Source organism: Plecotus auritus, assembly GCF_963455305.1.
Source record: "Plecotus auritus genome assembly, chromosome: 15".
In the NCBI taxonomy this organism is placed as follows: domain Eukaryota; kingdom Metazoa; phylum Chordata; class Mammalia; order Chiroptera; family Vespertilionidae; genus Plecotus; species Plecotus auritus.
Window position 1 is genome coordinate 1695108 of NC_137781.1, and position 22051 is coordinate 1717158.

Genomic DNA, 22051 nt, shown 5'->3' on the forward strand with positions numbered 1-22051 from the left:
CTCTCCCTTCCTCTCTGTAAAAAACCAATAAAATATATTTAAAAAAAACAAAACCCTGACCTCCTGGCTCATAGATGGATGCTCAACCACTGAGGCCCGCTGGCCAGGCAGGAAACACGATTTTCAAAATATTTAGCCGCCAGGACAGCACAGGCGCTGACCGCTCAGACAAGCGGCCACACGGATACAACTCAGCCTCACGCCCTCCTGCAGGTGAAGGCACGCGGGACAGTGTGCGCTGAGGAGCAGTCGTTGGGAAGTTCAGGAAGAGGATGTGCCCGTGGCGGGGAGAGGACAGGCAGGAGGGAAGGGATGGGGTGGAGCTGAGTGCGGGACAGGGGCTCACCGGCCAGCTGATGAGGAATGGGGGAGGGGGGGCGGGTTTCCAAGTGGGACAGGGATGTATCATAGAAGGTCTCCAGTGACAGCCTTAGGCACCTCCTGCATTCACTCCTTCCTCCCTCTACAAATTCTCTGGTTAATCATCTCTACATCCATCCACCCATCCACCCCGTTCATCCACCCATCCATCCACCCATCCACCCACCCATCCACCCACCCACCCAGTTCATCCATCCATCCACCCATCCACCCACCCACCCGTCCATCCATCCATCCACCCATCCACCCACCCACCCGTCCATCCATCCATCCACCCATCCACCCATCTATCCATCCATCTATCCATCCACCCATCCATCCACCCATCCATCCATCCATCCACCCATCCATCCACCCATCTATCCATCCACCCATCCATCCATCCATCCATCCATCCATCCATCCATCCACCCACCCACTCTTCTATCCCTTCATCCATCCATCCATCCATCCACCCATCCATCCATCTTTCCACCCGTCCATCCATCCATCCACCCATCCATCCATCCATCCATCCACCCACCCATCCACCCACCCATCCACCCACCCATCCATCCATCCATCCATCCACCCATCCATCCATCCATCCATCCATCCATCCATCCATCCACCCACCCACTCTTCTATCCCTTCATCCATCCTTCCATCCATCCACTCATCCACCCATCCACCCATCCACCCATCCACCCATCCATCCATCCACCCATCCATCCATCCATCCATCCATCCACCCACCCACTCTTCTATCCCTTCATCCATCCATCCATCCATCCACCCATCCACCCATCCACCCATCCACCCATCCATCCATCCACCCATCCACCCACCCACCCACCTATCCACCCACCCACCCCTTCATCCATCCATCCATCCATCCATCCATCCATCCATCCATCCTTCCATCCATCCATCCATCCATCCATCCTTCCATCCATCCATCCATCCATCCACTCTTCTATCCCTTCATCCATCTACTCACCCAGGCCCCGCCCCCACTTCCCTGCGCCCGGAGCAGAGTCAGGAGCCCCGCCCTCCCCGCCAGGCCCCGCCCCCGCGGTCGGCCCGCACCCGGACCTCGGCGCGCGCGGAGCAGAGCCGGAGCCGCCGGAGCCGCCGCCGCGATGTGGTCCGCGCTGCCGCTGCTCTGCGCCGGGGCCTGGCTGCTGGGGGCCCTGACCCACGGCGCCGCCGGGCTCTTCGTGGGCTTCCCAGGTGCGTGGGGGGAGGCGTGCCGAGCGGGGGACAGAGGGGTGCGGGGAGGGGGCCGGGGCCGAAATCCAGACCCCGCGCCCTGGCGAGGGAGGGGGGACCCCGCGTCGGGAGCCCCCGAGGGCCTCGGGCGCTGGGTCGGGAGCGGAGGGATGCGCCGCGCTGGGAGGACCCCTAGGAGCGGTGGACGGGTGCCCAGGGCGCCCCCCCGCCCAGCGGGGTGCAGAGGCGAGGGTGCCACGGGAGCCCGCAGCCCCCTGTGCCCTCCACCCCGACCTGGGGGCACCGGGGCGGGGGGGGGGGGCGCTGACCTGCGCCTGCGGGGCCGGCGCGGGGCCTTCCCGGCAGCTCCTGGCAGACCTGGCGCCCGGGGAATCCCCAGACGCGCCCCGACCGTGGGCAGAAGGGGCGGGACGGCTGCGTGGGGGGACAGCAGCTTCAGCCCTGAGCACTGAGGGCTCGTGGGGTCCAGGGGAGCCCCAGGGCTCCCCCCAACCCAGCGCCTCCTCCCCTACAGCTGCCCCCCCTGCGCTGGGCCTCAGCCCCCCCCCCCACCCCCCCCCCCCGGCCCCCTGCCCCACCCCCGGGCAGGAGCGAGATCTCTGAGGCTGGGTCCGGCCTGCCTAGGACCCTGCCTTCCTCTCCCCGACCCCCATGTATACAAGAAAAACCCCAATCTTGCAAACCCGGACCCAGCCGCCCCCCGAACCCCCAGAACTGTGCCTGGCCCTGGTGGTGAGGCCTGTCCCGGGGAGGGTGGCCCAGGGACCCCTCCCAACTCCAGGGCTGGGCTGGGCACACGTCTCCTATGGGAGGCCGGATGGAGGGTAAATATTGGGGGCCTTTGCGGGCCATGGGGCGGGTCCCCGCGGCAGCCCCTTAACTCGGCCACAGACGTATGTAACATGCATGAGGTCCTGCCTTCCTCGACCAACACTTGTGGGCGCTGGAATCTGACTTCCCCCATGGTTTCCGGGGACCACACACTTTTTTTTAAAATATATTTTACTGATTTTTTACAGAGAGGAAGGGAGAGGGACAGAGAGTTAGAAACATCGATGAGAGAGAAACATCCATCCGCTGCCTCCTGCACACCCCCCACTGGGGATGTGCCTGCAACCAAGGTCCATGCCCTTGACCGGAATCGAACCCGGGACCCTTCAGTCCGCAGGCCGACGCTCTATCCACTGAGCCACACCGGTCAGGGCCACACACTCTTAATTTCCCCCCAACCGGTCCAAACCGTAAACACGGACCCCAGCCAGTGTGGCTCCGTGGACACAGCGCTCAATCGATACCGGGTTCGATTCCGGTCCAGGGCATGGACCTCGGTGGCAGGCTCTATCCCTGGCCCGGGGCAGGGGGCGTGCAGGAGGCAACCAATGGGTGTATCTCTCTCACATCGCTGTTTCTCTCTCTCTCTCTCTCCCTCCCCCTCCCTTCCACTCTCTCTTTAAATCAATGGGAAAATATCCTCCGGTGAGGATTTAAAAAAAAGACCTGGGAAAATGGGATAAATCAGGCAGCAGGCCAGTTTGGTGACCCCTGTTCTAGACCGTCCCCAGGCGTTCCCCCCCATTCCCCCCCATTCCCCCCACCAGGACCCTTCTTCCCTAAATCACAGTCCATGGCTATGGGTGGAGCTGGGGTTGGGGCTCCACCCCGGGGTTTCCCTGGCTTCTCCCACTGACCTCCCATGTCCCGGGTTTTCACGCCCACGTGTTGATTTCTTTTAAAATATTTTTATTGATGTCAGAGAGGAAGGGAGAGGGAGAGAGAGAGAGAAACATCCATGATGAGAGGGAATCATGGATCGGCCGCCTCCTGCACGTCCCCCACTAGGGATCGAGCCCGCAACCCGAGCATGTGCCCTTGACCGGAATCGAACCCAGGACCCTTCAGTCCGCAGGCCGACGCTCTACCCACTGAGCCACACCAGCTAGGGCTCCACGTGTTGCTTTTAAAACCCCCCAGGGGCCAACCAACGCCCGCCAGTGGTCCCCCAATTCCACCTGCTCCCAACGCTGGTCCCGCGCCTCCTCTGAGACCCGCAGCTGCCCGCGCCCCAGTCCGCAGACCTCCCTCCGAAACCCGCCTCGGGGCAGGAGTTGGGGTCTGTGACCCCCCAGAGCGAGATCTAGATTCTGTACAGCAGAGGTCTTCAAACTGGGGAGGGGGTGGGGGGGGAGCGCGGATCCGCAGGGGGACATAAAGAAATTCCAGGGGGCCCTGACCGGTGTGGCTCAGTGGATAGAGCGTCGGCCTGCGGATGGAAGGGTCCCGGGTTCGATTCCGGTCAAGGGCACGGACCTTGGTTGCGGGCACATCCCCAGTGGGAGGTGTGCAGGAGGCAGCTGATGGATGTTTCTCTCTCATCGATGTTTCTGACTCTCTCTCCCTCTCCCTTCCTCTCTGTAAAAAATCAGTAAAATAAAAAATTAAAAATTAAAAAAAAAAGAAATTCCAGGGGATTCCACACAGACTGGGGCTCCCTTTTTAGGCCCTTGACTTCCGGGCCCTGGACAGATCCCAGATCCAGGCTGGGTCCGTGCTTGAAGGAAGGAAGCTGATTTTCAGGAGGGAGGGCCTCAGGGGTGTCAGCTGATGGGGTCCCAGGAGCAGGTCTGAGTGGCGAGGGCGCCATGTGACTCGGGCGGGGTGAGGAATGCCTGGCGTTGAGCAACGCCGTGCTAAAAACGGCCCTCCTGAGGCAGGAGGGCGGTGCCTGGGACGTAATCCACCAGGACCTTGTATGCACTTCCACGGCGTGGCCCGAGTAGGGTGATCTCTGGACACATCGTCATCTGGCCACTCCGTGTCTATCCTATAGAATAAAAGGCTGATATGCACATGGTCCCCTCGACCAGGAGTTCGACCAGCAGGCAGGCCGGCCAACCACCCATGTCCCCTCCCCCTGGCCAGGCTGGCCGGACCCCACCCATGCACGAATTCATGCACCGGGCCTCTAATATATATACACACACACACACACACACACACACTGAGTGGCCAGATGATTATGCGTTCAGAGACCATCATCATCTGGCCACTCAGTGTATATACATGTATTAGAGGCCCGGTGCATGAATTCGTGCATGGGTGGGGTCCGGCCAGCCTGGCCAGGGGGAGGGGACATGGGTGGTTGGCTGGCCTGCCTGCTGGTCGAACTCCTGGTGGAGGGGAGCATTTGCATATTAGCCTTTTATTCTATAGGATGTACACTGAGTGGCCAGGTTATTATGCGTTCAGAGACCATCCTCATCTGGCCACTGGGTGTATGCATGGCCCCTGACACAGACAGTGGGGATATGAGGGCCTGGGGTGGGGGATGGGCTGGAGGGGGTCAATGGGGGAAAAAGCAGACATATGAGTATGTAATACTTTCAACAAGAAGGAATTCTTTTTTTTTTTAAATGGCCTTCCTGGTCCCAACATAAGCAATAATGCTTTCATGGCTTATTGTTATTTATTTTATTTTTATTGCTGTCAGAAGGGGGAGGGAGAGAGAGAGATAGAAACATCCATGATGAGAGAGAGAGTCATGATCGGCTGCCTCCTGCACACCCCCTACTGGGGATCGAGCCCGCAACCCAGGCATGTGCCCTTGACCGGGAATCGAACCTGGGACCCTTCAGTCCACAGGCTGACGCTCTGTCCACTGAGCCACACCAGCCAGGGCATTGCTTATTGTTATTAATCAGTGAGCAATAAGCTTGTTTGAACAGAATTGCTCTGCCCTTTGACCTATCAAAGAACCAAGACCAGAATTCACACGGATCCATGAAAAATAATACTCACCCGTGAATATAGAAGGCCATCAAGAAGTTAGTCAAGTCCTGTTTATCGAATTAAGAGATGCGTTTCCAATAAAAGTTGACTCTCTTTGCTTAACGATTCCTTTTCATACTGGGTAACAGACCTGAAATGTTTTTTTAATGTATTTTTATTGATGTCAGAGAGGAAAGGAGAAGGAGAGAGAGAGAAACATCCACGATGAGAGAGAATCATGGATCGGCTGCCTCCTGCACTCCCCACACTGGAGATCAAGCCCGCAACTCACGCATGTGCCCTGACCGGGAATCGAACCCGGGAACCTTCAGTCCGCAGGCTGACGCTCTGTCCACTGAGCCACACCAGCCAGGGCCCAGAGCAAATCTTTTTTATATATATATTTTTATTGATTTCAGAGAGGAAGGGAGAGGAAGAGATAGAAACATCAGTGATGAGAAGGAATCATTGATTAGCTGCCTTCTGCACGATGGATTGAGCCCATGACCCAGGCATGTGCCCTTGACCGGAATTGAACCTGGGACACTTTGGTCTACCGGCCAACGCTCTATCCACTGAGCCAAACCGGCTAGGGCACCAGAGCAAATCTTTATTTTTTTTTATTTTTTTTTAAATATATTTTATTGATATTTCACAGAGAGGAAGGAAGAGGGAGAGAGCTAGAAACATCGATCAGCTGCCTCCTGCACACCTCCCACTGGGGATGTGCCCGAAACCAAGGTACACGCCCTTGACCGGAATCGAACCTGGGACCCTTCAGTCCGCAGGCCGACGCTCTATCCACTGAGCCAAACCGGCTAGGGCACCAGAGCAAATCTTTATATCATTCCGAGCCCCATGGGTCACGGCGGGGGGGGGCGGGGGGGGGAAACAGGACTGAAATACACACTTTTTGTCCTGTGGCATGGAGCGAGGTGAGGGCCGGAGATCAGGTACAAACAGATGGTCCCTTGGGACGAAGTTCTGAGGCGTGCGTGGGTGCAGATGGGGTTCAGGAGGAAGAGAAACTGTGTAAGACGTCTGACGCTGCCAGGAAGGGGCCGTCGGTGTGACTGGCGCTGGGTGTGAAATCACCAGGACTTACTACCCACCGCCCGTCACGTGATGTCAGTCTGATTTCACAATGTCGTTGTGTGCATGCGGCGGGAATATCTCCTTTCCAGGTAGGTCTTCCCATTTAAAATGAATCGTTAGAGCCCTGGCGGTGTGGCTCAGTGGCTAGAGCGTCCGTCTGCAGACTGAAGGGTGCCGGGTTCGATTCCTAGTCAGGGCACATGCCCGGGTTGTGGGCTCGATCCCCAGTGGGGAGCGTGCAGGAGGCAGCCGATCCATGATTCTCTCTCATCATGGATGTTTCTCTCTCTCTCTCCTCCCTTTCTCTCTGAAATCAATAAAGAAATATTGATTTTTTAAAAAATAAAAATAGCCCTGACTGGTTTGGCTCAGTGGATAGAGCGTCGGCCTGCAGACTGAAGGGTCCCGGGTTCGATTCCAGTCAAGGGCATGTACCTTGGTGGCGGGCACATCCCCAGTGTGGGGTGTGCAGGAGGCAGCTGATGGATGTTTCTCTCTCATCGATGTTTCTGACTCTATTTCTCTCCCTTGCTCTCTGTAAAAAAAAATCAATAAAATATATTTTTAAAATAATAAAATAAAAATAAAAATGAAATGAATGCTTAGAGCCCTGGCCGGTGTGGCTCAGTGGATAGAGCGTCAGCCTGTGGACCAAAGGGTCCCGGGTTCGATTCCGGTCAAGGGCACGGACCTCGATGGCAGGCTCCTCCCCGATCCGGGCCCTGGACGTCTGGAGCGTGTGCAGGAGGGAACCAACCAGTGTTTCTCTCTGTCTCTCCCTCTCACTTCCTCTCTCTCTAAACATAAATGGGGGAAAATACCCTCGGGTGAGGATTAAAAAGAAATGCATTTTTTAGAGAACTTAAACATACGGGGGTGAGGGGTGGGGGGTAGGTAGGGAGGGGCCCACAGACAACGGGCAGGCCCGTGTTTGTAAATAGGCTTTAGGGGAACACACTCAGCCGTGTGGCCAGGGCCCAGCTGAGGGCAGGTGACACAGACCACAGGGATTGTGCAAAGGCTAAGTAAGATATGTACTCTCGATCCTTTTCACGCAAAAATTGGGCATCGTTGGGAGTAGATATTTTTTAAAAATGTACACTGAGTGGCCAGATGATGATGATCTCTGAACGCATAATAATCTGGCCACTCAGTGTGTGTGTGTGTGTGTGTGTGTGTGTGTGTGTGTGTGTGTGTGTATTATGCGTTCAGAGATCATCATCATCTGGCCACTCAGTGTGTATTTTTATTGATTTCAGAGAGAAAGGGAGAGGGGGAGAGAGAGAAACATATATATATATATTAGAGGTCCGGTGCATGAATTCGTGCATGGGTGGGGTCCGGCCAGCCTGGCCAGGGGGAGGGGACATGGGCGGTTGGCTGGCCTGCCTGCTGGTCGAACTCCTGGTCGAGGGGACCATTTGCATATTAGCCTTTTATTCTATAGGATGTACACTGAGTGGCCAGATTATTATGCGTTCAGAGATCATCATCATCATCTGGCCACTCCGTGTGTATTTTTATTGATTTCAGAGAGAAAGGGAGATGGAGAGAGAGAGAGAGAGAGAGAGAGAGAGAGAGAGAGAAACATCGATGATGGGAGAGAATCACGGATCAGCTGCCTCCTGCACGCCCCCCACTGCAGATCGAGCCCGCCACCCGGGCATGGGCCCTGACCGGGAATCGAACCGTGACCCCCTGGTTCCGAGGTCGACGCTCAGCCCGGGAGCCCCGCCGGCTGGAAGGACGTGTTTAGATTGTTTTTAATAAACTTCTTACTGAGCGTCTCACACAGAGAAGGACACAGGTCGTTACACACGCCCCTGGCCAGGCGCCCACGCCTCACGCATCTTTCTCTTTCTGCAGAGACGGTTCGCTTTAAGGCGTGGATGCTGCAGGTCAGTGCCCAACTTCTTCTTTCTGAGGTTTCTCTTGCCTCAGGGGCTTCCTGTTCTCAGGCCAGGCCCTGCCAGATGGGAGGCAGTGGGTGGGGGGAGGGGGGCGGGGGAAGGGGGTTCCCAGCCGTGGCCTCCGGGTCTTTCCATGGGGGGGGGGAAGGGGCAACTGAGTCCCCAGGAGGGACATGGGCCGGCAGCCAGCCTTGCAAGCCTCGGGGTTCATTCCACATTTTGGGTTGGTTGGTTTTTTTTTTAATATATTTTATTGATTTTTTACAGAGAGGAAGGGAGAGGGATAGAGAGCTAGAAACATTGATGAGAGAGAAACATCCATCAGCTGCCTCCTGCACACCTCCCACTGGGGATGTGCCTGCAACCAAGGTACACGCCCTTGACCGGAATCGAACCCGGGACCCTTCAGTCCCCAGGCCGACGCTCTATCCACTGAGCCACACCGGCTAGGGCTTGGGTTATTTTTTAATATATTTTTTATTGATTTCAGAGCTGAAGGAGGAGGGAGAGAGAGAGAGGAACATCCATGATGAGAGAGAATCACGGATTGGCTGCCTCCTGCACGCCCCCCACTGGGGATGGAGCCCGCAACCTGGGCATGTGCCCTGACCGGGACTCGAACCCTGACCTCCTGGTTCATAGGTCGAGGCTCAGCCATGGAGCCACGCTGGCCGGGTGCTTTGCTGTAAACTTGACCAGCACCCACGGGGGTGCCCACGGCCGACGGCACTGGGCAGGTCCCTGTTCTGGGGCTCCTGGGGTGTGTGGGGGGCGTTCAGATGGCCGCCTGGGCTCCGTCCTGGCCGCAGGTCCCTGGGACCCGGGGGGTGCCCTGTAACGTCCTGATGTTGGCATCTGAGACCCCGGACGGCAGACACAGCTGCCTGGGGCCGGGCCTGAGAATGGCTGTCAGCAAAAATACCCTCCAGCCACCGAACTCTTAGGAAGAGCACCGACTCCTCCGGGAGCCGAGTCCGGTTCCAGGACTGAGCCGTCCGGCCCCCGGGACTGAGCCGTCCGCCCCCCGGGACTTACCATCCGGCTCCCGGGACTGAGCCATCCGCCCCCCGGGACTTACCGTCCGGCCCCCGGGACTTACCATCCGCCCCCCTGGGACTGAGCCGTCTGCCCCCCGGCCCCCGGGACTGAACCGTCCGGCCCCCGGGACTGAACCGTCCGGCCCCCGGGACTGAGCCGTCCGCCCCCCGGGACTGAGCCGTCCGCCCCCCGGGACTGAGCCGTCCGCCCCCCGGGACTGAGCCGTCCGCCCCCCGGGACTCAGCCGTCCAGCCCCCGGGACTTACTGTCCGCCCCCCGGGACTCAGCCGTCCAGTTCCCAGGACTTAGCCATCTGGCCCCCGGGACTGAGCCGTCCGCCCCCCGGGACTGAGCCGTCCGGCCCCAGGACTTGGGACTGAGCACCCCGTGTTCTGTTTTAGCACCAGAAGGCGTACAGCACGGTCGAGTACCAGCACAGGCTGCTGACCTTCGCCAGCAACCGGAGGAAGGTCGCGGCCCACAACGCCAGGAACCACACGTTTAAAAGTACGCGGGGGAGGGACCAAGCCGTTCAGCCCACTCGCCAGTCCCCAGTCCCGCCCACCACCACCCACCCCGGCTCCCCATGGCTCCCCATTGGCCATCCGGTGATTGGAGCCTGCGGGCGGCGGGGAGGGACCAAGAGGTGGTCAGTGCACCTCACAGCGACGGGTCCATCGGTCGTTACGGGCATTATGGTCGCTGGCCTTTTGTTATAGAGGACAAGACTTTTTCTTTTTTAAAAAATCCTCCCCTGAGGGTATTTTCCCATTGGTTTTCAGAGAGAGTGGGAGGGAGGGGGAGAGACAGAGAGAAACATCGATGTGAGGGAGACACCTCGATGGGTTGCCTCCCCACATGGCCCTGGCGCCAGGGATGGAGCCTGCAACCCAGGTACGTGCCCTTGACCGGAATCGAACCTGGGACCCTTCCGTCTGCAGGCCGACGCTCCATCCACTGAGCCTCTGAGCTGACCTTGGGGCACTGACCTGACCTTGGGGCACTGAGCTGACCTTGGGACACTGAGTTGACCTTGGGACACTGAGTTGACCTTGGGACACTGGAGCTGACCTTGGGGCACTGAGTTGACCTTGGGGCACCGAGTTGACCTTGGGACACTGAGCTGACCTTGGGGCACTGAGCTGACCTTGGGGCACCGAGCTGACCTTGGGACACCGAGCTGACCTTGGGACACTGAGCTGACCTTGGGGCACTGAGCTGACCTTGGGACACTGACCTGACCTTGGGGCACTGAGCTGACCTTGGGGCACCGAGCTGACCTTGGGGCTCAGTTTATGACACTGATAAATGTGACGCGGCCAGGGTTCCACGTAGCATAAGGAGGACCCAAGGGAGCATGGGGTTCCTTTCGTTCTTCTCTGTATCTCTGTTCGTGACTCACACCTTGGAATTCTGTTTTCATTTGACATTTTGGCCTTTGTTTTTTCTCCTCTTGTTCAGTGGGAATAAACCCGTTTTCAGACATGACCTTCGCGGAATTTAAGCACAAGTATCTGTGGTCAGAGCCTCAGGTGGGTGCAATGCGTCGTGGCCGACCCCGAGTCCTTCGCTCCGACCTTGGGAATAACCGCACGGTCGCCCCACCCCCCACTGACCCAGCCGCCGCGGGGGGAGGGGTTCCTGGGCCCGCGGGGGCGGGGGGGGGGGAGGGCCGAGAGGCCAGCTCCCAGCAGCCCCTCAGCCCACGCTCTCGGCCTCAGCGACGCGGACCCTGAACGTAGGGTTGCCGGGTAACAGGCAGATGCCCGTCTAAAAGTGAAATTTCAGATGAAAAGGGAAAAAAGGATAATATTTTAGCACAAGTGTATCCTGAGCCTTGATGGGTCGTGCACCACGGAGCTATTCCTCCCTCTACCCGGAATCCAGGTCTCACTGGGGACCTGTACCCTCACTCACTACGTCCGGATAGCCTGGGCTCTCGGGAGCTTTTTAGAGAGAGAGAGAGAGAGAGAGAGAGAGAGAGAGAGAGAGAGAGAAACATCCGTGATGGGAGAGAATCATGGATCGGCTGCCTCCTGCACACCCACCCTGGGGATCGATGTGTAGACCCACGTCCCGCGTGGTTCAGGGTTCGGGATCTGGGGAAGGGGCCACACGCAAATGAAAGAGACGAGACAAGAAATAATAATTTGGGAATATTGGGGGGGGGGGGCAGGCGGGCGCCCAGGTGGACTCCCCTTGGGCTCCGGCCTTGCCATCCTTTTATTCAGTTTGGGATCCACCGATAGCCCTTAAGCAGGCAATTCCAGTAACAGGCAGACTATCTTTTTTTTTTTTTTTTTAAATATATTTTATTGATATTTTACAGAGAGGAAGGGAGAGGGAGAGAGAGCTAGAAACATCGATGAGAGAGAAACATCGATCAGCTGCCTCCTGCACACCCCCCTACTGGGGATGTGCCCGCAACCAAGGTACATGCCCTTGACCGGAATCGAACCCGGGACCCTTCAGTCCGCAGGCCGACGCTCTGTCCACTGAGCCACACCGGTTTCGGCCAGGCAGACTATCTTATCAGGAAGGATTTCCATGACTGTCTGATGGGGAAGTCGCTTCAGCCACCATGGTCTCCACTAAACAGTGGGTGCATAGCCCCGACCTTTGCCAGGGCTCCAGGGCTCCAGGGTCACCGGCCTTCCGGGATCCGTGTCCACACCTCTCCGCTAGCGAAGACAATAGGCGGTTTCCCACACATCGAGCCCGCAACCCGGACATGTGCCCCGACCAGGAATCGAACCCTGACCTCCTGGTTCCTAGGTCCACGCTCAGCCGCTGAGCCATGCCGGCCGGGCGGGCCGGGGTTCCATTTTAATGACACGTATTTCTGTGAGAAAGGTTATGTTTGCCCTGACCGGTGTGGCTCAGTGGATAGAGCGTCAGCCTGCGGACGGAAAGGTCCCGGGTTCGATTCCGGTCAAGGGCATGTACCTTGGTTGCGGGCACATCCCCAGTAGGGGTCGTGCAGGAGGCAGCTGATGGATGTTTCTCTCTCATCGATGTTTCTAGCTCTCTCTCCCTCTCCCTTCCTCTCTGAAATCCATTGCAGAGGGAGAGAGAGAGAGAAACATCAATGAATCAATGATGAGAATCATCAATCAATCGGCTGCCTCCTGCACGCCTCACACTGGGGATCGAGCATGTGCTCTGACCGATGTTTCTAACTCTCTCTCCCTCTCCCTTCCTCTCTGTAAAAAAAAATCAATAAAATATATATTAAAAATAAATCAATCAATAAAAAATTTTTAAAAAAGGTTGCATCTGTTGTTCCAGAACTGCTCAGCCACCAAGAGTAACTACCTCCGGGGCCGAGGCCCCTACCCACCCTCCGTGGATTGGAGGAAGAAAGGCCACTTCGTCTCCAAAGTAAAAAACCAGGTACGCCCGCCCCCAGCCCGTCCCGAGCGCCAACGTGGGGAACCGGGGGCAGGCAGGGCCTTATCGCTCCTCTGCAGCCCCGTGAGGCAAGCACCATCGTTCCGTTAAACCAGTGATGAAACCGGGGTACAGAGAGGACGGAACCGCCCGGGCACAGGGCTGGGGGGCAGGGCCGCTACGGGGAGCGGGGAGCGGGGAGGCCAGGGAGCAGCAGACGCTCCTGGGATGGAAGGACGGGGCGGGACAGGTGGGGTCAGGTGTCTGGGTGTGTGTGTGTCGGGGGGGGGGGGTTGCCTGGGCAGCCTGAGGTAGGGTTTGGGGAGTTGTTGGGGGGGTGTTTGTTTTTCAAGTATATTTTTACTAGAGACGGGGTGCACACCATTCGTGCACAGGAGGGTTGGGGGTCCCTGAGCCCTCTCTCAGTCCGGGACCCCTCGGGGGATGTCCACCCGCTGCAGAGGCGGGAGAGGCTGGGTGGCGCTCCCCCTGTGCTGAGCGTCTGCCCCCTGGTGGTCAGTGCACGTCATAGCAACCGGTCGTTCCACTGTTCGGTCGATTTGCATATCAGGGTTTTATTATATAGGATTGATGTCAGAGAGGAAGGGAGAGGGAGAGAGAAACATCCATGATGAGAGAGAATCACGGATCGGCTGCCTCCTGCACACCCCCCACTGGGGATGGAGCCCACAACCCGGGCATGTGCCCTGACTAGGAATCAAACCCTGATCTCCTGGTTCATAGGTCGACGCTCAACCACTGAGCTACACGGGCCAGGCCTGGGGAGCTGTCAAAGTTAGGACTGTGGGTGGAATGCGATGGGAGGTGGAAAGGTGAGAGAGAAGGTTCTAGACCAGGGGTGGGCAAACTTTTTGACTCGAGGGCCACAATGGGTTCTTAAACTGGACCGGAGGGCCGGAACAAAAGCATGGATGGAGTGTTTGTGTGAACTAATATAAATTCAAAGTAAAGGAGCGGAGGGGAGAGCAAGAGAACCGGATAGAACAGCCGGATCCGGCCCTCGGGCCGTAGTTTGCCCACCCCTATGACACAGGACTTTGGGGAGTCCCGTTGGGAAGCAGTGGGAACAGGCAAGAGAGCCGGGTCACGGGGAAGGAGGAGGCCAGCACTGAGCGTGCTCGGGCGCCGTCCCAGCCTCGGGCGCCTGCTCTGTGACACGGGAGGAGGCGGTGAGGGTCAGAGGGACCGAGGTGGGCGGGAGCCCGGGCCCCGAGGGGCTGCCTCCCGCGGGTACCCAGTCACGGACCCCGCCCCCCTCCAGGGCGGCTGTGGCAGCTGCTGGACCTTCTCGACCACGGGGGCCCTGGAGTCCGCCATCGCCATCCAGACGGGCAAGATGCTCTCGTTGGTAAGCAGCTGGCCACAGGGGTGGGGGCACAGGCGGGGCCTTGGCACGGCTCCCGGGCCTCCGCTAAGGATGCCAGGCCGCCCGACTGTCTGCAGAGCTGGGCATCACCGACCCCCCAGTGTGAGGGCCCCGCCCTGAAGGCCGTGCCAGGCCCCCGCCCCCGTGTGGGTACCTGGGCCAGGGGAGCAGGGGAGCAGGCCCCTCCCTGTGCCGTGTGCCACCACGGACCTGTGACCACACGCGTGTGCACGCCCGCAGCAGCCCGGCCCCTCCCCATACCGCTCGGCTGTGGGGCCGGCACTTCAGACACAGGGACGGCCCCTGCCTTCGGGGACTTGTTCTCCGTCTCTAGACGCAGAGCCGGTGGGTGTGGCTCCGCGGGCGGCTCGGCGCCTGGTGCCGGAGCCCCACCGCGCTCACGGTCCGGTGTTGGCTCCCGCAGGCGGAGCAGCAGCTGGTGGACTGCGCCCAGAACTTCAACAACCACGGCTGCCAGGGGTACGTCCCCCCGGGAGGCCCCGCCCCTCCTTGCCCGCCCCGCGCTCCGAGGGGACCCGGGATGGGCCCGGGGTGGGGAGGGAGGCTTGCCTGACACGCCCTGTGCCCGGGACCCGCCGGGCCCTCGCGGGGTGACCATCCGCGAGTTCCAGCCTGCAGGCCCGCCTGCCACTCTGTGGGTTCCTCTCCCAGGGGCCTCCCCAGCCAGGCCTTCGAGTACATCCGCTACAACAAGGGCATCATGGGCGAGGACACCTACCCCTACAAGGGCCAGGTAAGTCCGTGCGCCTCCCCACCCCGACGCTCCCTCCCCACCCCTTCCTCAGGCCCGGGGCCGCCCCTCCCGCCCGAACGCAGACCCTCTGCCTCTCCGGGGCCACTCCTCCGCCTCTTTTATTTTTTTACTAGAGGCCCGGTGCACAAATGCGTGCACCAGTGGGGTCCCTCGGGCTGGCCTGCGGGATGGGGCCGAAACCGGCTCTCCGACATCCCCCGAGGGGTCCCGGATTGCGAGAGGGCGCAGACCAGGTCAGGGCACGTCATAGCGACGGGTCGACCAGTTGACTGTCTGCCCCCTGGTGGTCAGTGCACGTCATAGCGACGGGTCGACCAGTTGACTGTCTGCCCCCTGGTGGTCAGTGCACATCATAGGGAGCCATTGAGCGGCCTTAGCATCTCATTAGCATATTACGCTTTGATTGGTTGAACGGACGACTGGACACATAGCTTATTAGCCTTTTATTATATAGGATGTTATTTTGATTTCAGAGAGGAAAGGAGAGGGAGAGAGAGAGAAACCTCCATGATGGGAGAGAATCACGCATCGGCTGCCTCCTGCACGCCCCCCACTGGGGATCGAGCCCGCCACCCGGGCCTGTGCCCTGAGCGGGAATCGAACCCTGACCTCCTGGTTCACAGGTCGATGCTCAGCCACGGAGCCACGCCGACCCCCGGCCCGGCCCACGCAGCGTCTGCTCCTCCGTGTTGCCAGGCTGCGTGGGGGAGGCCCTCACCTGTGACCCCTGCCCTTTGCCCTCCACAGGACGGCAAGTGCAAGTTCCAGCCTGAGAAGGCCATCGCGTTCGTCAAGGACGTGGCCAACATCACCCTGGTGAGTGCCGCGCCCTCCGTCCCACGCGGGGGCCACCGCCATCGGCACGGCGACGGGCCCGTGAGAGAAGCAGACGCTCTGCCCCGGGGCTGCCCGCGTCGTCACACCCACGTCCCCTCGGTTTTCTCGTCTGTGAAGTGGGATCAGTCATCGCCACCCTGCAGACGGGGCGTGAGCGTGTGGCGGGCCGGGAGCGCCCACGTGACCTCGCCGAGCGGGAATGCGTCCGGTGGGACGAGCCGGGTCCCGCTGCGGTGACGAGGCCCGGCCCGCATGGCTGGACGGGGGTTTCAGCCGCTCCCGCGGGCACGCCCCGGCTCAGGCAGGGCCGGGCCAGGACGCGGGCAGAGGGGTGCACCCATCACGACCCCCCAAGTCTCCCAGCCAGGCCTCGCCCCACGTGGCTGGGGAGGTGCAGGCGCCCCGTTTCTCCAGGGGAGCTGCGGGCAGTGTGAGCGGCCCCCGGTGACCCCGGGGTGGGGGAGGATTCGTGTGAAGGCCGAGAGCACGTCTCCACGGGAGTTAATGGTAGGCGTGACGTGTGCACACGGGAGCGCCAGGCCGAGCACACACGTGGGGCTCCTGTCTGTGCAGCGGCGACCACGCGGCTGGGGCTGCCCCCCCTCACCACGCATCCCCTCCGAGGACACAGACCCCACACCCCAGGCCACCCCACACCCCACACCCCACGCCATCCCACACCCCATACCCCACGCCATCCCACACCCCACATCACCCCACACCCCACACCCCACACCCCACACCCTACGCCACCCCAGACCCCACACCCCACATCACCCCACACCCCACGCCACCCCACACCCCACACCCTACGCCACCCCAGACCCCACATCACCCCACACCCCACGCCACCCCACACCCCACACCCCACGTCACCCCACACCCCACGCCCCACGCCACCCCACACCCCACACCCTATGCCACCCCAGACCCCACACCCCACATCACCCCACACCCCACGCCATCCCAGACCCCACACCCCACGTCACCCCACACCCCACACCCCACCCCACACCCTACGCCACCCCAGACCCCACACCCCACATCACCCCACACCCCACGCCATCCCAGACCCCACACCATCCCAGACCCCACACCACCCCAGACCCCACGCCATCCCAGACCCCACACCACCCCAGACCCCACGCCATCCCAGACCCCACGCCACCCCAGTCCCCACGCCACCCCAGACCCCACAGCCAGCTCCCCTCCGACGTGCCCTCCGAGGCCGGCGGCTCGGGGCGTTTATCCTGCTCAGAGGGGCATCGGGGCTCCCGGGAACCCCTCTGCCTGGTTCCCGGGGAAGCCGTGTCCCTGGCCTGCGGGCACCCAGCCCTCCCGGCAGGGCCGCCGGAATGCGGGCAGGAATGCGGGCACTCGCTCCTGTGGGCCGCCTGCCTTCCCGGCCTCCATCTGCCCCGACCGGTCCGGCCCGGCCCCAGGGAGGCAGGACTGGCCCCAGCTCAGCTGACCCCCACCCCAGGTCCCCTCCCCGAGGCCCCCAGCCAGGGGACGGCTCCTTCGCTCAGCAACACCCGTGGCTTCCCAGCGGGACCCACCCGAGGCGCCGAGGACACCGCCGGGGCTGTGGCCTGGGCACGGGGACTTCCTGTAAACTCCCCCGCCCTCCCCCCGGGGTTTCGGCGGGGGCTGGGCCACAGCCCTGACCCAAAGCCTCCCACTTCCTCCTGCGGCCTCCCCGGCCCAAGGGGACATGTCCTCCTCGTCCCCCCCCCCCCCGCCCCCACTCCGGCCAGGTTCTACCAGCTCCTGGCTCCTAACCCTGGGGCCCCCATGACAGCTCCCCAGCCTGAGCCTGGCTTCGTGGGGTGGGGGTGCAGGGATGGCGTGGGGGTGGGGTCGCCGTCCGTGGCTCATGAGGGCCCAGCGAGTGGTCAGGAGTGACTGGGTGCAGGTTCCCCAGGAACAGCAGCGGGGCGAGGGGGCCAGGCCGACCAGCCCCGGCAAGGCGGGGGGGCCAGGGGGCAGGGGGCCAGGGCCTGGGAGGAGGGGCCTGGGAGGCAGACAAAACCCAGCGCGACCTGGCCCTTCCGGCAATGAGAGTGGGGGCCCCTCGCTGCCCCCAACATCTGCTGTGAGGGCCGGCTGCCTGTTGTGGCTGCTGCTTGGTCTAAAACAAGGGTGGGGAGCCGTGACCAGTGTGGCTCAGTGGATAGAGCATCGGCCTGCGGACTGAAGGGTCCCAGGTTCGATTCCGGTCAAGGGCATGGACCTTGGTTGCGGGCACATCCCCAGTGGGGCGTGTGCAGGACGCAGCTGATGGATGTTTCTCTCTCATCCATGTTTCTAACTCTCTCCCTCTCCTTTCCTCTCTGTAAAAAATCAATAAAATGTATATATTTTTTAAAATATATTTTATTTATTTTTTACAGAGAGGAAGGGAGAGGGAGAGAGAAACATCTGTGAGAGAGAAACATCGATGAGAGAGAACATCGATCAGCTGCCTCCTGCACACCTCCCACTGGGGATGTGCCCGCAACCAAGGTACATGCCCTTGACCGGGAATCGAACCCGGGACCCTTCAGTTCGCAGGCCGATGCTCTATCCACTGAGCCACACCGGTCAGGGCTCAATAAAATATATTTTAAAAAAAATAAAAATAAAACAAGGGTGGGAGACGTCGGGCCGTAGGAGGCCTGCAGAATCATCCGGTCTGGCCCTGCCCAGGCCTCGGGCCCGGGGTGAGTTGGTTGGGGAGAGGACCCCTGTCCACCGACCGCCCCCCATCCCGTCCGCCCACAGAATGACGAGGAGGCCATGGTGGAGGCGGTGGCCCTGTACAACCCGGTGAGCTTCGCCTTCGAGGTGACCAGCGACTTCATGCAGTACCGGAAGGGCATCTACTCCAGGTGAGACCGCCCTCCACAGCCCCACCGCCCCCTGCACCGTCCAGACGCAGAGAGGGTGGGGGTGGGGGGTCAGGTCCAGGCCACAGGCCAGAGGAGCCGTCTCAGTTCCCAAAACCCGGGTTCAAAACTCTAAAGGCGCGAAACAGGGAAGAGAGAGTTGCTGCCCTTATGGCCGAGCTGGGGGCTCCCCACAGGCTCCCCGCAGATGCCCCGCCCCTGAGCCAGCCTCCTCCTGCAGCTGCCCAGCGCCTCCCGCAGCGCCCCCACTCCCCAGCCACTCCCCAAGATGCTGGTGCCCCCAGGGCTTGGTCCTCCCCACCAGCTGTTTGCTGGGAGTGGGCCCGACCATGCCTGGCGTTAGGCCCACCTGCCGCCTCCCGCTGGACGGACGGACAGACGGACGGCCTGGGGAGACCTCGGGGCCTAGGAGCTCAGACCCGAGCTGCTCCCTCCCTGGGCAGCCGCCCCGCCCACCGGGCCTGCGCTGGGAGCCCCCATCCTCCCTCAGGCTGGTCCTTTCTCCAAACTCATCTTCCATCAAACCGTCCGCCCCCCATCCAGCCCAGGGCCCGCCCCAGCCGCACCCAAGGGCCTTGTTCCCTTCCTGACCCACCCACCCCATCCCCTCCGAGTCAGATCCCCTCCTGGGGCTCCCTCAGCCTCCAGTCACGGCCCTGTGTGCAGAAGCAGCCTGACGGACGAAAGTTGGGGGGCGGGGACCTCCCCCAGGCCCAGCGCTGCCAGGAACGCAGTTACACGTCAGCTGAGCTAACACAGAGCCCACAGTCTGTCCTCGAACATCTTGCCATGCCTTTTTTTAAAAATTGATCTCAGAGAGGAAGGGAGAGGGAGAGAGAAACATCCGTGATGAGGGAGAATCACGGATCGGCTGCCTCCTGCACGCCCGCCACTGGGGATGGAGCCCGCCACGGGGGCGTGTGCCCTGACCGGGAATCGAACCCGGGACCCTGCAGGCCGAGGCTCTCCCCACTGAGCCACGCCGGCCCTTTCTTGATGGAAACGAGTTCACTGTGGTCCTGGACGCCTGTTGTTTGCCTGGAAATCACCAGCCCTTGCACGCGGAGCTCTCGGCGTCGCAGGAAGTGCCAGGGAGGCCTTCAGCCCGCCCCACGGCAGAGCGAGGGCGGGGCCAGGCGGGATGAGGGCGGGGCCAGGCGGGATGAGGGCGGGGTCAAGCAGGGTGAGGGCGGGGCCAGGCAGGGTGAGAGCAGGGACAGGCAGGCAGGGGGCGGGGCCTAGCGGGGCGAGGGCGGAGTCAGGCAGGGAGAGGGCGGAGCCAGGCAGGGTGAGGGCGGGGCCAGGCGGGGTGAGGGCGGGGCCAGGCAGGGTGAGGGCGGGGACAGGCAGGGTGAGAGCGGGGACAGGCAGGGAGGGGGCGGGGTCTAGCGGGGCGAGGGCGGGGCCAAGCGGGGCGAGGGCGGAGTCAGGCAGGGAGAGGGTAGGGTCTAGCAGGGAGAGGGCGGGGCCTGGCAGGGAGAGGGCGGGGCCAGCACCTCAGCGGCTCCCTCGCGCTGCACCCCTTTGCGTGCGCACAGCTGAGAGCAGGGTCTGTGCACCCCGAGTGGAGGAGCCCACTCACCTCCAGGCCCCCCTTCTGGAAGCACCGCGTGCCCCTGACTCCGAGCGTATCCCCTTCCCCCGCATGGTCAGCCCCTTTCCGTCCGTTTCCCAGCACTTCCTGCCATAAGACCCCAGACAAGGTCAACCACGCGGTGCTGGCTGTGGGGTACGGAGAAGAAAACGGGAAACCCTACTGGATCGTCAAGAACTCCTGGGGCCCCCAGTGGGGGATGAACGGGTAGGCGGGCAGGTCCCTGTGCTGGGGGGCGGGGAGGGGCCTGCGCTGGGGGGCTGGGGGGGAGAAGGAAGCAGCCCCTCACCTGGCCCCCGCCCTGTCCTGGGCCCCGATCTGAACAGTTCGGTCCAGGCAGCAAGTCTGACCCTGATGGCGGCTGACAGCCCCTCCTTGTGGGAGAAAAGGGCTGGAACCAGTGGCCTAGGCACCTACACGGAGCGGCCAGGTGATGGGATCCCTGAACGCATGACCATCTGGCCACTCCGTGTCTATCCTATAGAATAAAAGGCTAATATGCACATTGTCCCCTCGACCAGGAGTTCGACCAGCAGGCAGGCCGGCCAACCGCCCATGTCCCCTCCCCCTGGCCAGGCTGGCTGGCCCCCACCCATGCACGAATTTATACACCGGGCCTCTAATTATATATACATATATATACACACTGAGTGGTCAGATTATCATGCGTTCGGAGATCATAATAATCGGGCCACTCAGTGTGTATTAAGGTTTTTATTGATATTAGAGCGAGAGGAAGGGAGAGAGAGAGAGATAGAAACATCCGTGATGAGAGAGAATCCTGGACCGGCTGCCTCCTGCACGCCCCCCACTGGGGATGGAGCCCACCACTCGGGCACGTGCCCTGACCGGGAATCGAACCCTGACCTCCTGGTTCATGGGTTGACGCTCAACCCCTGAGCCACGCCGGCCAGGCCCCTGAGGTGACTTTGTCTGTGCCCTCCCTTTGGGGGGGACCCGGTGGTAATGAAATAACTATGGGGGGAGGGGGCGGCTAGGGAGGGCTCCCCTGGGGCCCTCAGGGAATTCTGGGAGAAGTGAGAAAAAGGTGGAGGTCACCCAGTCAGGTCAGTGATTTCCTAGGGGAAAGCCCAGGGCCACCGTTTTAGCATCAATTCAGGGGCTAATCCGTGGAGTCGGGTCTCGGGGAGCAGCAGACGCCCCGGAAAGGTCTGGGTGAGGCCTCAGCCCGCCCTCCCCTCTCGCAGGTACTTCCTCATCGAGCGCGGGAAGAACATGTGCGGGCTGGCCGCCTGCGCCTCCTACCCCATCCCGCAGGTGTGAGGCCGCGGGCCGCAGCCGGGACCGCTGGCGGAGACGGGGACGCTGGAGGACGCCCTGCTCCAGCCGGGGAGAACATGGGGGGTCCCCAGGCCCTCGCGCTGCGTCCTCACCCCCCAGTGAGGAGGAAGAGGAGGAGTTCCAGCCACCACCCACCTGCCTCCAACCAAAGCTGACCACCAGCCGTGCCTTAGGCCTGGATTTAACCGGCTCCAAGGATCCTCTCTATTTCCGAGGCCGCCCAATACTGGGGCCCTCCTGTGGCCTTCCCCCAATAAACGCTCAGCGAGCACCTCCCGTCCGGGCCTGCTGTGTGCTTCAGCCTGGGGCCAATCGGGACCAGATGGGCCTGCCCTGGGGGCACCAGCCTCCGAGGGGGAGGGAGGGAGGTACCAGGGGCTGCCCAGGTGTCTGGCTGGGGGACAGTGGGAGAGCATTTCATGACACATGTGCCTGGGGCCTCTCGTCCCCCCTCCCACCACCTCCCTGTGCAGACAC

General features: G+C 61.2%; 1 protein-coding gene across 1 annotated transcript; it reads left to right on the top strand.

The window, feature by feature from the left end:
• Nucleotides 1-1439: 1439 nt before the first annotated feature.
• On the top strand, nt 1440-21845 carry CTSH (cathepsin H). Its single transcript, XM_080651851.1, has 12 exons — nt 1440-1593; nt 8320-8351; nt 9803-9908; nt 10863-10933; nt 12690-12794; nt 14074-14160; nt 14603-14658; nt 14851-14932; nt 15701-15769; nt 18554-18660; nt 20354-20479; nt 21481-21845. Exons 1-12 carry the CDS (start codon nt 1503-1505, stop codon nt 21554-21556), a joined length of 1008 nt encoding a protein of 335 aa, XP_080507977.1. The 5' UTR covers nt 1440-1502; the 3' UTR covers nt 21557-21845.
• The last annotated feature ends 206 nt before the right edge of the window (nt 21846-22051 follow it).

What these genes read in the sequence shown, in the direction of transcription:
- CTSH (XM_080651851.1), top strand. Translation starts at nt 1,503, where the DNA reads ATGTGGTCCGCGCTGCCGCTGCTCTGCGCCGGGGCCTGGCTGCTGGGG. An exon ending in GCTCTTCGTGGGCTTCCCAG is followed by an intron (nt 1,594 to 8,319) that starts GTGCGTGGGGGG and finishes CTCTTTCTGCAG; the next exon opens with AGACGGTTCGCTTTAAGGCG. An exon ending in ATCTGTGGTCAGAGCCTCAG is followed by an intron (nt 10,934 to 12,689) that starts GTGGGTGCAATG and finishes CTGTTGTTCCAG; the next exon opens with AACTGCTCAGCCACCAAGAG.